Source organism: Aulonocara sp. 'chitande type north' Nkhata Bay, linkage group LG14 (assembly GCF_057382095.1).
Source record: "Aulonocara sp. 'chitande type north' Nkhata Bay isolate Kocher_YH1m ecotype deep benthic linkage group LG14, A_spYH_male_GT1.1, whole genome shotgun sequence".
Lineage (NCBI taxonomy): Eukaryota > Metazoa > Chordata > Actinopteri > Cichliformes > Cichlidae > Aulonocara > Aulonocara sp. 'chitande type north' Nkhata Bay.
The window spans coordinates 22,362,689-22,378,353 of record NC_141357.1 but is presented as its reverse complement, the minus strand read 5'-3'; the positions used below and the strand labels follow the sequence as shown (position 1 = coordinate 22,378,353).

Below are 15,665 nucleotides of genomic sequence, written 5' to 3'. Positions count from 1 at the left end.
CAGATTGCATGACTACATGTTGTTTAATGAAAGGAGAGCACAGGGGTGTGCTGGAGTTTGAGTCTGAGAAGCCACCGACCGCCTAGCACTATTTGGCACATTCTCCCTGTGCTAGCATGGGTTCTTCCAGGTACTCAGGCTTCCTCCCAGAATTCAAATACATGCATGTGATAAACAACCTCTTTTTGTGACACTTTTTTTTAGATTCACTTCACAGGAGGCTGAGCTGCAGATGCCAAAAATGAGGACATGACCAGGATGAGTCTATCACAGACTGACAGACAAAGTTAGAGAGGCAAGGTTGAGATGGTTGGCACAGATGATGTGCAAATGAAGAATAGTGGATATTTTAGATGAAGAATTTGCTCTTTGCTTAGTACCTCTTTCATTCTTTTGTTCTAAAAGGCCTTAAAATGTCTTTGTCCTTACCTCCATGCTAAAAAGCAAAAAAAAGAAGAAATCTGTGCAAGAGGTAAATGTCAGTCTATAGTTCATGGAAAGGTCTCATTCCTCCCAAGTGTGGACATTTTACCTTGAATTCTTGCAGGGGTTTGGATTTATTAGGGTGACCCAAACAAGTTTAACAATGTTATTTGCAGACACATGTGAACTTTGGCCTGATTTCTGTCTTTTTACGTCAAAAGCTCATTTTACAAGAACCCAGACTACGTGAATATTTGCACTGAGTAGCTTGTTTGACTTGCAGTCAAGGTTATGGCTTTTTATGCATCATTCCCGACGAAAAGTTGTTTGTTGTGTGTTTTGTAGTCTTTAAATTGTGTAACAGTTCAACGAAATGCGTTTTGGACCAGCTCACCAAGCTTTAGTTTATCATGGATTGCTTTGGATGCTTGACAGAGAAGAGTTTACTCATCAGTGTTTGTGCTGCTTGTAAGAACAGAAAAAAACAACTCATGTAAACAGCGCGGAGGTCCTTTTAAACTTTTGAGTTGCTTTTGCTTTTTATATTTTTATGCTGCTGGTAATAAAATCTGTGATATTATTTAGCAGTTCTTTGTTGGCTATGTTTACTGTTTTTTGGTAAGTGAAATGTGCAGGCTTTTCCCACCAGTGACACGCGTATGTGGGTGAAAGTTGAACGCTGCTCGGTTAGATAAATTGCGAGTAGTCATCAGAAGATCATAGTTCATGGCTACCCTAGTGGAATATCTAGGTTATTCGTATGATCTAAAGTCCAGTATCTATTTCACTACAAAAACAGCACAGAGTGAGAAAGACTTTGGTTACTGTACACAACAATGGACCTGTTGGCTCCTCTTTGCACTGAAGAGTTTGAGCATATGTGACTCTTGTCACACGTATATGGTGAGCTGAGGGCACATGGATGTATAACCACGAGTTTATATTTCTAGAAAATGATGATATTGTTTAACATTACATAAAATTGCATGGAAATAACTCGTCAGATCATTACACTTTATATAACAACAACCTGGATTACTGATGATCAATGGGCAGTTTAATCAGTTCACAGATAAAAGTGGCATTTGTTGATGCAAATGATCTGTCGCTTTTGAGCCACACAGACCTTGACCTTAGTTTCATTCCACTTTCAGCTAATTTGCAGCAGCTATCAGAAAGTAAACACACACGGACAACGCAGCATTCGACAGGTTTGTGAGACTGGTTCATCGGCAGGTGAAGCTAAAGCTTGCACAATGACAGACTCTTGATCTGATCAGTTATCCATACCATACTTGTCATACTATGTGAATTTAAAAGTTGCCTCTGTGAATGGGAATGGTATTTGAGAACTGGTTGCAAGCTAAAAAGATTCTGGAAATAACAGGATTCTGGATTCTCTGTTCCTTTTATCAGTGCTGGTGTGTTTTTCTGACAGTTTCACGTCACAAAACAATGACGTGAAACTCCGAGCAGTGGAGCTTTTGTACAACCCAGTTTCTGGGAAGCCTTTATTCTTCTGTGTTTCCATGCTGTTTTTAACTCAGAGATAATGAAGCTGCATTGACCCTGAAAACCCATGTAGACTTACATTTTTTCAGGAATCAATAAGGAAATCAATAAAGAATTTGACCTGTAAGCAGAATCTGCAGTGGCATTTCTATACAAAAATCTTATTGATATTCTCTCTTAGATGAGACGCACCTCATTCTCAGTAGACTCCTCTAAAGCAAAGCTGCGTTGTTGTACCTCAGGAGCCAAATCATTAATCAGTATCATGGTAGCATTGAGAAGAACAAAAGCAGTAATGTGATCAGGCAGCATCAGTCTGTTTTTCTTTGCTGCTTTCCACCAGTGACCAGTCACTCCACTCTTACTGTCACCTTACCTTACTGGCCTTATAAATTTTTCAGCAAGCCATTGAAAGTTATGCAGATTAACTAGCACACTACTTACCTTGCATCTCTGTGGGTTTGCAGCATCTCTAGAAGTACTTTCCAGTCTATGATGAAAACAAGGATCATGGATTAAATTATTCATTTTTTCCTTCCACAGTCTGGAATAGAGTTGGGATTAATGTTCATCTGGTTTTTACTTCAATGGTGGACATATTAACAATGCAGCAAACTTGCAAATGCATGGGGTTAGCTTCTCTGCGGTGGCTGTTTGCTTCTGTGCTGCTAACTGTGACTCGTGGAAACAACTTCAGTGGACATAACCAGGAGAGACCACGCTGTCAGCCAGGTAGGCTGTTTTGAGTGCATAATAAAGTGGCATTATTCTGGAAAACATTGCAACAACGCAAAAATAAAGAGAATAAAGAAAAATGGATGGCAAAAGATTTGTTTTATAGTGTGTGTGTGTGTGTGTGTGACACGATGTTATTGTTTCTATTAGGTTTCTACTGCCCACTGGGGAGCCCTGCTCCAGTCCCCTGTCCTAAAGGAACATATGGTCCACATGCTGGAGCTGTGTCCATGGACAGCTGCTTGAAGTGTCCTGCCCATCACTACTGCCCTAGACCCGGCTTGTATTCCCCACTTTCCTGTGGTCCAGTGGCTCAGCAGCCTGTGCCTGGCCAGGACACTTGCATCTGTCCAGAAGAAGGACAGAGTTTTCAGGTGTTGTTCACTGGCTTGTTTTGTTGAAGTGTTTTTCACATGATTGAAGGATCCACCTGGATATTTGTGTAGATTGTGGGTTAAGTGTATCTATGTGTTCTCCCCATTGTTTTCATTTGACTTCATCTGACACATCACAGCTTTCGACAGCGCTTGTCACACACTTCCTTTATTGTCTTTTGAGTTCATCCATTATAAATGAAACCCAAGGAAGAGCTCAAATTTCTCAAGCCTGTATTTTTTTGTGTTAGGAAAGCCGTGTTCCAGTGTGAACACTTTTATAGTCGGCAGAGTATCTTCCTCACTTTCCCTCTGAAGCATTCGACAGAACAATCTGTAGCTTCAAGCTCAATAGCTTCTGATCAAGTTTCCTCACTTCAGGGTCAAATTTCCTAGCCTACTGCAGTGCGCGCAGGTGTTGAGATATTCTTTCATCAGCTCAGACTAACAGAAATGAGATTTGTCTCGCTGTCATATCGGTGTTTGTGTATACAGTTGTATAAAAAAGGAAGGACAGGAAAATCAATGTTCAGACTGAGCAATAATAATACTCTGATATGTAGTAAGGTTCAAAGTGCAGTGTGTCTGTGTGTGTCAATGAATGAAGGAATGAATGAATGAGCACTTTGGAATATTAGGTAACAAACTGACCACAGCATGAACTGCTATCCCCCTGAGTTTTCCACAGGTCAGTGATGGACGTTGCCACTGCACCATCGGCTATCAAACCACCAGAAATGGAGACAAATGTGTACAACAACAGTACGATGTCTGCAGAGACGGAAAAACTCGCACACAGTATGGAGACTGCTGGGACAGACACCAGTGGTCATTTCACTGTAGTCAGCAGGTTATGCATTGTGCAATCATGTCATAATCAGATGTATACAGTCAAAGTAGGGCAAAGGTTCCGCCACAAAATGACATTAGACAGGAAACTCGTGCTCAAGATATGTGACACAAGTTCAGTTTTAAACTGCAGCCTGTTTACAGAACACACTGACTAAACATATTAAGCAAGGCTAATGAGTACAAACCAGATGTCTTTGCCCTCTCTTACATGAACCTGACAATAGTTTACCTAGCACAGACTCATATTAAGTCCACTTAGCATTTAACCATTAACTACTGCATGAAACTCTAACTTCATTAGCAATGCTTTCACTGTTCTTTCTGTTTAGAAAGGAGACCACTAAAAACTGTGAGCTGATTCTTGCTCTGCCTTTTTCCTGAAGGTGTGCCATACTGCAGAGGACTACCGGGGTTTTGATGGGGAGCTGGGCCTGTGTATTTGTAGAGAGCCTCCTGGAAGAGCTGCATGTGGAGGCCTTTGCAGGAGCAGGGCAGCTGCTGAACTGAAGCTCCAGTGCGAGACCAATGGGGAAATGGGACTGGTGTGGAGCTATGACAATCAGGTGAAGAAAGGAAATTGCAGGTTCATGCACTGAAGCACAAAAACTGTGCGATAACTATATAATGTAACATTTGCACTGAAACTATCATATGATGGACAGTTTTTAGGTATAATATGCACGCATCTATGCGAAAACCTCTTTATTTCTCCAAAAGAGAAAGCTGCAGACAGTGCTGCAGTGACCTATTAATGGCAAACACACTTATTGTGTGTGTTCAGGTGTCGAGCGTCTCTGGCAGTGTGCTAGAGACAATTTTTAAACAGTGGGACTCCCAAGGGAACCTGCAGTGCAGCAGCCAGATCCAGTCATCACGTCCTGTCTACATTGTTCAAACAACAGGTGGAGACGCAGCCGCACACAATGCCTTTTATGTCCTGCACTTTATCGCTTTGCAGCTCTCCCTCTCTTTCTCTCTCTTTTTGAGAACCCTCCCCCTATCTATCTGTCTTCTTCCTGTCTGATTGCAGATGCAGGCTTCCTTGGCCTCCTCAGCGGCCTCCCAAAGGAACTTGAGCGACTGTTTCCTGACACCGCTCAACAGGATTCTCAGAGCTCAGCTGGTGTGCCATAATAAAACAATCTTTTCACATCATGAATACACAAATGAATGCATGAGCAATTTTACCCAAGTAATTGCTGCAATAATGAGGGCACTGCATTGTGGATTTTCAGGGAAACATTATTTCAGTATTAGAAACATCAGTCATGGAGACACAGAAATGGAGAGAGGAGATAAGGCTGATATTAATGGAAAAGGAAGAAGGCCAAGCATAAGTGGCGTTTTGAACCCGACAGCATGTCTCCATTTGGGTGATGTAATACTCTTCACTGTCAGCCCACGTCACTATCCCCAGTATGACATGTAAGCCGGATACTTGTTTTCATGCCCATTTTCTCCTGCCATTTCTCTGTTTGTACATTTTCTCCCAACTCGCTTATTTATGTCTTTCAGTGACAACTTGTACAACACAAACACTGACTTTGACTGGGGCGCATTCAGACAGTTAAAAGAAGAGCTGACATTGTCATGGACTCCTCCTAGCTGCTTTGCTGTGGTCTTTAGCCAGCCGGGAGTATATGTCTTTACACCGAGCAGCCATCAGCACAAACATTTGGTAACAAACTTTACAAAAATACACAGTTAAGCTCAGATGTTTAAGGACTCATCATAGTCATGGTTATTTTGGGGATTTTTAATGATTTCTTTGAACTGATTGTGAAGAGTGGGACTACCTCCAAGGTCTTCAACCTCAGATCAGCAACTAGATGGTTGAAACTTGGACAGAGTCGAGTGCTCCACTGATGACCCCAAACACACATCAGAACTGGGTTTGATATGGATAAGGCAAGCTAACATTAAGCTTCTGCAATGACCTTCCCAAAGCCCCAACCTCCACTCTATTGAACATTTGTAGAATATATTAAAAGCTTGTTCCTGACAGGAAACCAACCAGTCTAAATTAACTATTCTGCCAAGAAGAGAGGTCAAATATCCAGAGGGAAAAATGCCATATGATTGCTGTTGGCTACCAAAAGCTTCAGGTGCAATGAACCAAATAGTAGTGTGGGTATATGTACATATTTGAAGTCTTATGTTGCTTTTGACGCTGTGTGGATTAGAGATAATCCAAAAGAAATTCAAGCTTGTGCACTAGATTCTTTGTTTTTAAAGTCATTAAACATGTATGCTGTACAGTCATTTCACCCTGGAAAGGAACAGTTCAAAGAAATCATTAAAAGCCCAAATTGCCACGACATTTATGCACATGATGAGTGGATGTTAGCTTCTGACCGCAGCTGTATTCTTTAAGCATACCCCATGAAGCTAGTGTTATAAGCAGCTACACCTTGTTAGTAAATAGCTATTAGGTAATCCACGTTTGTTCCATCAAACAAGGAAATTTAAGTCTTCTTCTTCTTTTGGCTGCTCCACTTTCTCTATCCCTTACATCCTCTTCCGTCACATCAACCCTCTGCATGCCCATGTCCATCTCCATCTTGTCTCTAAGATGCTGAACTTAAGCTTTCTCTGTGATGTACTCATTTACAATCCTGTCCCTTCTAGTCACTCCCAACAAAAATCTGAGCAGCTTCACCACCTCCAGCTTGGCCTCCTGCTTCTTTGCCAGTGCCGCTGTCTCCAAAATGTGCATCATAGCAGCTCTCACTACTATCTTGTAAACTCTCTGCTGTCCTTCTGTCATAAATCCACCCTACTTGCACTCTCGTCTTTACCTCTCTTATACAATGTAATGTAGGTAGTTTAAAAACAAATCCCAATCAGTGAAGCCAAACACGATAACTTCCTTGATGTAGCAACAAGTAAATAGTAAGTTCTCTCTCTCTTTCTGCTATGCCACGATACTCTAACTACTTATTTCTCATTATTCAGTATGTACGAGTGATGCCTGCGGGTGGCCAGTGCTATGAGCCTGGCTTTTTCTTCCCTACCATCCCACGTCACGTGACCAGGTTGGGAATCAGTAGGAGACGCAACCTGTTACTCCGGCCAGACTGGCTGGTGACCGTAGGAATAATGTTTGGAGCTGTGGTCATCCTCTGTTTATGTGTGACAATGCTGGTTAGTCTACATACACAAGTATATGTGAAATATAAAAGTATCACTCTAATTGATGAGTCTGTACTATGTAGATCCTGTTTCGTGAATATGGATGGCCAGAGAAGGAGCCAATCAAAGCACGGTACCGCTCGCTGCAGCTGGCCTACCAAATGGATGACTACTCGTCAAAAGGTTCAAGGGTGATCTCACAGAGAAAGACTCATCGAAACCAACAATCGAGAACAACTCAAGGCTCCATTCAGCCAGGTGGAACATTGTAGACGTAAACACTTTGACACTTTACTCATTCGTCGAAACCCTAAAGCCCAATACATTACATAAATAACATGGTTTTCTCCACTTCAACTAATGCACCTGCAGAGTGTACACATATGGCACTTGAATAAACATGAAACGACACACTGACACATTGAGAACCCTTGTAACATCTCATGTAGCACCGGCAATGACCCTAAGGTGAAATTTCCAACCAAACACTGCTGGAAAAACCCCTCTTTACATGCCTGATTTCTCTTTGATAGTAAAATCAAAACAGCCCACATCCAATCCAATCTATTTATAGAGCCCTTATAAAAAACACAGTTTTGACAAAGTGCTTTAAAAAGCACCAAAATACCCCCCCAAATCAAGGGGTAGCAACGTAACATGGGCAGACAGATCATTCCACAATAACTGAAAAAGCTTTAGGAACTGCCAGGAACAGCTTGTCCATGGACATCAGTGATCTTTAGGGAACTTATGGAGTTCCCTCAAGACCTTATTACTTCATTTAAAATGAATTCTTATGCCACAAAATGTTACATTTTCATATTAAAATACCTGTTAAAAGGGAGAAATAAGTACCTGCTACATGCTTGTAAAATGTGAAATGTTTAGCAAGGCTTCTGTGTGTCTGTAAATGAACAGTAGAGAGGATGTTGCAAAACATGCTTACGTGTTTCAAAAGATCATATAATGCTATAACCTATCAAAGTTCACCTTGAAATAAGTTGGATGAGTTTTTTATATTGTTGTAATCCTTTTCTTTGTGACGGTGTTTTTTTTTACAGCCTCCACAGACGCCTCGGAGGAGTTCTGGGATTATGAACACCAGGTGGATCTGGAGGCATTCAACAGCAACACCTTTTACAGCCTCCTGCTCAAGCAGAGCCTGTCTGTCACTACACGATTGGGACAGCTCACCACTGAGGTCTGCTGCTGTTAGTTTAAATCAATCACAAAGCATGTCAAATGATAAACGCTTACTCTCTTGTCTCACTCACACACTCATGCTTATTCTCTCAAGAAACACACCAGACAAAAGAGTATTCTCTTTTGCACTCTTAAAATAAAAGCTGCATATTGAATATGCCTATATTATTGGTTTATGAATAGGCAATAAATAATTTAGCCCTCAGGTGTCTTTTTTTTTCTTTTTTAAAATGAAGCTTCTTTGCAGGGAAGAATACAAATGTCTGATTCAGTCTGATTGGAAAACCTAACAGCTCCCGAGTACAAACCTTCAGTAATGTCCCATTGAACAGGACATTTTGTGGAGAATTCACAGCATACATGTGCCATTCTACATCCAGCACGCTTTGGGAACCATCTCTTGCCAAAACAGAATATTTGCTGTAGTGAACATTTGGAAGAGAGAATCTTATTTTTGTGTAATTTGAGAAAGAGCAATTTGGGAATGTTTGGAAAAGTTAAGTTATTAAAAAAGCAAACAGATTTTGGTTACAGCCCTCAGGACAGCTCAGGTGTTAAAGATGTAAGTGGAGATGGAACATTTTGCACTGATGCACTTCTTGCAGCTTGCATTTCTCACTAGTGCTATTTAAATGTGTGGTTGTTGCTTTGGGCTGTCAATAGATTATCTGCTTATGACAAACACTTAATGTTTTCTTTTTGTCTCCAAAATATGTGTTCATCTAGGTAAAAGAGCTATACCAAGGAGTGCTTGGGAAACTGCAAATACTCCATCCGCATATGATCGCTGAGGAAAAGCCGGGGGAAGGTTATGCGATGTTGAGGAGGGAGATTGAACGAGAGGTGGTGCGACGAAAATCTTTGGCCTCACAGCTGAGGACACTACTTGACAGTCAGCTGAAGGTTTACATTTTATTAAGCTGCATATACATGTCAAATTATATTCAAATTTTTAACAAAAGTTTTAATAGCAAGTGTAGCATCAGTTTGAGTAAAGTATATTTAGATAGCATCGCTCAACAAGTATATACTTTCAGATGTAAAATTATTGCATTAGCAAGGTATACATGATCAAGTATGACTGGTTTTCTTCAGGTTCTGAGGCGAGAGCAGCAGGCCCAGTGGAGGATCCACAGTGTGTTCACATCTCGGCTCAGAGAGTGCACCAGACTACTGTCTAAGCTTTATAGTAACAACCAGACTTCCACTGAACTGTTCCAACAAATGTAAAGCTTTCATTTGTTCAGTTATTCAAGTACAGCCATGTGAAAAAGAAAGAGCCAGGTGTGTGTTTACTCAGTACCCCAACAGTGGAGGTCCCAACAAATTCACCCCAGGGTCTGACCAAAAAACCCAGGAACCACATATCAGACGCTACAGACCTCAAAGTTTATGACAGCACAATTAAAATTTATAGAACTGACTGACTGTCCTTTGGACTGATGAGTCCAAAGTAGTGATGTTTGGACATAATGCTCATCACCATGTTTGGTGGAAACCAAACACAGCATATCAGCACAATCATCTGATACTAACTGTCAAGGACATGGGTGGAGGGGTGATAATTGGGCTTGTTTTGCACCAACAGGATCTAGGCAACTTGCAGTCTTTGAGTAGACTCTAGATGGTAACATAGATGGCTGAAATTGGGTAACATAACAGGACAATGATTTTCAGTGCAGCAGCAAAGGTACAAGAAATTGGATGAAAAAGAAAAGAAGGCGGTGCAGTTAGCAAATCAAAGTCCTTAGTGAAATACAAGGGTTGGACCTTAAAAGAGCTGTCCATCAATGAATACTCAATTATTAATAATCAATTTATTCAGGTTAAAAAGTGATTCTACAAACTTTTGAATTGTGGGATGTATGTCGTTTTCCACATGCATAGAGTCCTGTGAAAACGTTCTTTTTCCACATGACTGTAGTAATGGGGAACCTTAGAGTTTAAGGGTTTAAATTCCCTTGAATATTCATTTTGCTGTCTCCCATCTTCAGTTTGATCCAGAGGTTAACATCACTGGTCGATGAGATGGGAGATCTACTGTCGGCAGAGTGCCACCGTCAGGGGTCTTGGGGCTTGTTGGGCGAAGGTATAGGAGCCAAACTGTTGTGCCCTGATACTGGAACTGTCCTTACCAAAGATGACATCTTTGGTGAGTCAAAACTCTTTCATTTGTTTATCTGCGCCTATGTTTCTTAAAGAAACTACACCATCTGCTGCTTATTAGGTGAACTGCAACATGCAGACAGACTATGGCTGAGAAAAGCTGGGTTAGAATACATTATTGTGTGAATGTGTGTGTGAATGGGTGGATGACTGAATGTAGTGTAAAGTGCTTTGGGGTCCTTAGGGATTAAGTAACGCGCTATACAAATACAGGCCATTATTAATTTGCTAAATGTTAGATGATGTATCCAATAAATACACTGTATGTTTTTGTTGTAAATCAAACATAACTGTGTAGCCACATAAGGCTGTGGATTTAAATTTACAAACAGTGTGAATGGGTTTAAATGAAAATTTTATTTAGATGATTGATCACAATAATCTCCTCTTCTGCTTAACTCCAGATCCTGATGGGTCCGTCCGTGTCTCTGGGGCTGTTTATTGTGATTCAGTCACAGGCCTCATAAGGCCAAATGCTCACAGCCATATGCTGCTGAGCAGCGGCCACACGATGGCAGTGCCGCCTAATTTCTTTGTTCATCCACACACCGGTAGAGTTCTGCCCATTGCTGGAAACGTGGCCTATGATCCTGCCAGCTCTACATTAGTTTGCACAGCTGACCATTGTACAGGTATGAATTGGCTGTGGGTTACTGAGGAGGGCAATGCTAAATAAAACAGTCAAAGAAAAAAGATTTCATGTGAACTTAGTTCAGACTTTTTTTTAAAAAAAAATAAAGAGCCCAATCAATCAATCTTGTGTTTATGCTCAGAAAACACAAAACACCAATGGCAATCTTTTGTATTTTAGAGATGAATAAATCTAAACTCACCAAGAGTCATTTTTAAAACCGTGCTATTAGAATACAATTACTAAAGAAGAACAGATCATTTGTGTTAAACATGTTACAACCTGACCAAAACATGCTGTTTCTACAAATAGAAAGCCTAATACACTGGGATCCTGGTCATTTCAAGCAGCAATGAACTGAATCAAAATGAATATAACCATTTTATGCTAAAATAGCTCATGGAAAATAACTTATGACACGCATTAAAGATTTCTGAAGAAGGGCTCATATGGTTCATGAAACATGTCTGAGACCTCTGCATTAAAAAGCAATTATGTGCTGTTTTTAAATGATTCCAGATGATAACAGGAAGTGGGATAGTCCTCTCCTTCCTTTCATTCCTTACCCGACCTCCTGCCACTCAGACCAGCCTCTCCCCAGCACTCACCTCAGAGGCCTCCGACCAGGCCAGAGACTGCAGCTGGGGATTCCCATGGCAGACCCTGACAAAGGGGTCCCAGTACCTATTCTGGCAGTAACCATTCACCCCCAAACTGGGTTAGTCTACACTCTGGGAAGAATCCATGTCTGCCCTCTCACCCGCTTACCACAGCCTATACAGATTGGTTATCCTATGCTGGACTCCAGGACAGGGAACATTGTGCTCACCGTCGGGGTGAACTTGGATCCAATCACAGGTTAGAGCTGCTGGAGTTCCCGTTACACTCTAGAGTACATAACTTCAGTCAGACAAACTTGTTCTGTGTGCCTCTGTAGGAGATGTGCTGCCAGTAGGTGGAGTCCTGCTGGGTGAGCCCTTTGTTGAACCACTGAGTGGGCAGATGGTGAGAGTTGGAGGGGCAACCATACGGGCTGGACAACTAGTGCCCCATGCAGGAGGATATCAAACTTTATTAGAAAGCAAGGTGCTTAATTAGACTGATTGCTTTTGGTTGCATTCACATAATAAGTATCGATATGATAAAAAGTAACTGTTTCTATGTAACAAAACAAATGAAACAGATAATAGCAGATGTTTGATTCAAAAATAAAAACATTTTTGGAGTCAGAGTAAGATTTGTGTCTCACAGGTTCTGGCAGCATTGTTCAAAGTACTGAATGTGCTGAAGCCACTAACTGAAGAGTGGGGTTCAGATCAAAGTTTGCAACATGTGCAGTCCCAACCTGGCAGTGACAGAGGGAGTAGTCAACAAGATCATCTTCTCACTGCAGCCAAAGAGCTCCAGCAGGCCTGGGGGAGGAGTTTGCACTGTCAACTACAGCTGCAGACCAGGTTGGAGATCCTGCAGGAGTGGTCCATGGGTCTGCAGCAGGATGGAGGGACTCTGGGTGAGGAAATACTTGAATAGTTTGTTTTGGGCAGTACAAAACAGTTTTTAAAAAAAAACATTTTTTCTTCTCTCCTTTTTTTTGTTGTTGCTTCTTTCTCTCTTGAGAAGCTCTTATCTTTCACCTTTAGGTGCTCTCTAAACTTTTAGCTTCTCTAAGTTTACTAAAAATACATTTCTCCACATGGAAAAAAAAGTTAGCATTTCAATCTCCTTTTAGCTTTTCATCTTAATCTTTGCTCACCATCTTCCACAAACAGTCTGGTTGCTGAAAGGAAAAATTACGAGGTGTTGGTCTCTTACTCAGCATATTGAAATGCACTTATTACTAACTTCAGAAAATTTAATGAAGTCATTTCTCAGAGAAGAGAGATTCAGACTTGATATTGGAGCAAATATAAATGGTAAGAACGCTGAAATACACAGTTCTGTGCAGAGGCCAAGAACAACCGAAGGTTGCATAAGCATACAGTTTTACTTTTATTTCTACAACCTACACAAGAATGCAAGAACTAATAGTTACTAATTACTGATTACTTCTCCAAGAAAGTAATCCTGTTACTTTACTGATTACTTATTTCCAAAAGTAATTAATTACTTATTACTTAGTTACTTAGATTACTTAGTTTTAATTTTTAACTTTATGCACAATGCATCAAGCAAAAATTAAATTATACGCAACAGTTTTTCACCTGAAGAAATTTGTTTAACATTTAAACCTATTTTCTGCATATTCGAGCATATAAATAATGTTTTGTGTTTATACTCACTCTTTCAAATAGATGCAAGTAAAAGACAGCAAAAAATAAATAAAACCAAAGATTCCACAGCACAAAATCCTGTCACTCTTACATCTAGTTTCACCTGTTTAGCAGGTGTGGTGTGGTGCTGCAGCGGTCATGTCAGTGGGGGGATCTGGGGGTTTCTCTGTGAATTTCACATTCCTGTTACAGCGTGCTCGGTGCTTGCTCAGATTTGAAGTTTCCATTTTTTTCTGTAGAAAAAAGTTTTATTCCCACACAGAGTGTACATCAGACACTAATGTTTGTGTCACTTTTTACGGAGTCAAACTCAAAGTAATGTCAGTACTTCCAAGCTTTAAGCGCTGCACGGTCGTACTCTCTACCGTGCTCCATATTATCCATTGGTGATCTACACACGTTTGTTGTTGCCATGGACGTTGCACGCTTGTACGTCATTGTCATGAGACACTCTCACAAACAATCATGGTTTAGTAACGCAGTTACGCAGCCTGTTTATGAGAAAGTAACAGTAATCTAATTACTCGTTACTTGAAAAAGTAATCGGATTACAGAAACACGTTATTGTCCATTAATGATCACAAGATACTGAAAACATAAAACAATCAAAATGCTTATAATTGATGAACATGGTTAAAAAAAATCACCCAAAGTGTAAGTACTGATAAAATGTTGTCATTACTTTTGGTTTTTGTTTAGTAGTCATGGCAACCAAGTTCTGTACATTCAGGAGGCAATTAATGAGTTTTTAATTGAGGCAGGGGAAGAGGCTGTTGAAATATTTGTAGGGATGAGGAGACAAAGACATGTGAAAAGGCCTATATCTTTTAAATATAGATTTATTTCTATTTTGTATTTACTTTTGAAAGTTGATGTAAATAGTAGGGGTGAACGATACACAAAATTCACGGTTGGGTTGGGTTCGATACTTTGGTGTCACGGTTCGATATTTTTTCGATACAAAAAAAATGTTCATGCCTTTTTAATTTGTCATTTATTAAAATTATAAATATATATTTTAACTCAAAAGTACAGTTTTTAAATTTAACCCTAACCCTTGTGCGTGTTTTTTATTTTGACAGCGAATGCGCACCTGCGGACCACTTATGTGCAGCCCCGGTTATATAGCTCATCATATCGCAGCCACAGAAATTCTTTTGTCCATGAAACCATAAAGCTGCACTTTCTTTTTGCCTTATAGTCTGATTTGTCATAACTTTTCCGTTTTGTGGTAAGCTTTTCTTTGGCTGTCACTTCTTCACCCTGACCTGTCTTATTTGGCTCAGCAGAACTAATATATATCCTGCTGCTTTTACACACGCACTCACATAAGCTCAGCGATTCTCTGCGCGATCAACCTCTCACATGTTTAAGCTGCGGGAGATTTCACTTGTCATGTTTGCATAGTAAGCTAACGATTGATAAGACGATGTCAGAGGAATTGGTGCACAAATTATTGTCACTCACCAATCAGTAATGTCGCTCTCTATACACAGTTTGCGCGATTGCAAAGTGAAAGCAAAAAACAAGCGCAAATTCAAACGCGACTTCAATATGTCACATATTGACAGTGGCTCACCGATGCCAATGACATAATTACCCAGCTACATTTCCGAAAGAATGCAAAAGCATTGACATATATTTTTCCTTCCTACGATAGCCCGACGGGCAGGGCAGAGATAGATTTTGGTAGCCCGACTGGAAAAATCGCTAGCCCCAGGACGTCGGGCTAGCGATATTGCGAGCCCTGTATCTGATTGAGGAATCACTCATCTTTGGAAAAGAGAGTTTATTACAGAGAAATGTCTCTTTCCAAAATAAAAGCTATACTATACGCTTCTTCTGGGGTATATTCTCAGCAGCATATTAAACATATCAGGTCCCCATAAGGAGAATCATGTGCTAACGGCTATCTAAATGACTCGGGTAAAGTTTGTAGCATGCATGCTTGTTGTTTTTGTCTGCTTCCACTTGTCTTTGCACTAGGATGATGTCGGCGTAAATGTGCAGTCATATTCGTTGTGTTCCCACTAGTGCTTTCAGGTTAATCTCGTTGAAATGACCTTAACGCCACAACATGGCAAATCTCCGTTAACGAGCTACCGCGGATCGCCCCGTGCATGGGGCTGGACGGCCAACACGTTAACGAGCTAACTGCGCTAACACACCAGTTCCCACCCATGTAATTGAGCATTGCGTGGCACATCCAACATACTGTTTTACTTTAGTCCATGACGCGCTTACCTTCAGGGTCATACGTCACATGAAAACCAAAATAATTCCAAACGCCAGATCTGAATGAGGGTGGGGGAGGTTCAATTTGCCATGTTGCAAGGAGAGCTTAACTTCTGTCTCGCTAGCTTGCCC

General features: G+C 40.7%; 1 protein-coding gene across 1 annotated transcript in view; it reads left to right on the top strand.

Moving 5' to 3' along the window:
* The first annotated feature begins 3,764 nt into the window (after positions 1-3,764).
* LOC147314551 (uncharacterized) overlaps positions 3,765-15,665 on the top strand; it is a 31,907-nt gene continuing 20,006 nt past the window's right edge. The window contains exons 1-16 of the mRNA XM_086261563.1: positions 3,765-3,894; positions 4,280-4,459; positions 4,678-4,798; positions 4,927-5,019; positions 5,132-5,321; positions 5,412-5,574; positions 6,852-7,040; positions 7,112-7,286; positions 8,090-8,229; positions 8,958-9,134; positions 9,327-9,457; positions 10,226-10,383; positions 10,802-11,029; positions 11,548-11,886; positions 11,966-12,114; positions 12,280-12,538. Of these exons, the coding sequence (XP_086117689.1) occupies positions 4,430-4,459; positions 4,678-4,798; positions 4,927-5,019; positions 5,132-5,321; positions 5,412-5,574; positions 6,852-7,040; positions 7,112-7,286; positions 8,090-8,229; positions 8,958-9,134; positions 9,327-9,457; positions 10,226-10,383; positions 10,802-11,029; positions 11,548-11,886; positions 11,966-12,114; positions 12,280-12,538 (2,542 nt within the window). The 5' untranslated portion in view covers positions 3,765-3,894; positions 4,280-4,429. The remainder of the gene's footprint in view (positions 3,895-4,279; positions 4,460-4,677; positions 4,799-4,926; positions 5,020-5,131; positions 5,322-5,411; positions 5,575-6,851; positions 7,041-7,111; positions 7,287-8,089; positions 8,230-8,957; positions 9,135-9,326; positions 9,458-10,225; positions 10,384-10,801; positions 11,030-11,547; positions 11,887-11,965; positions 12,115-12,279; positions 12,539-15,665) is intronic.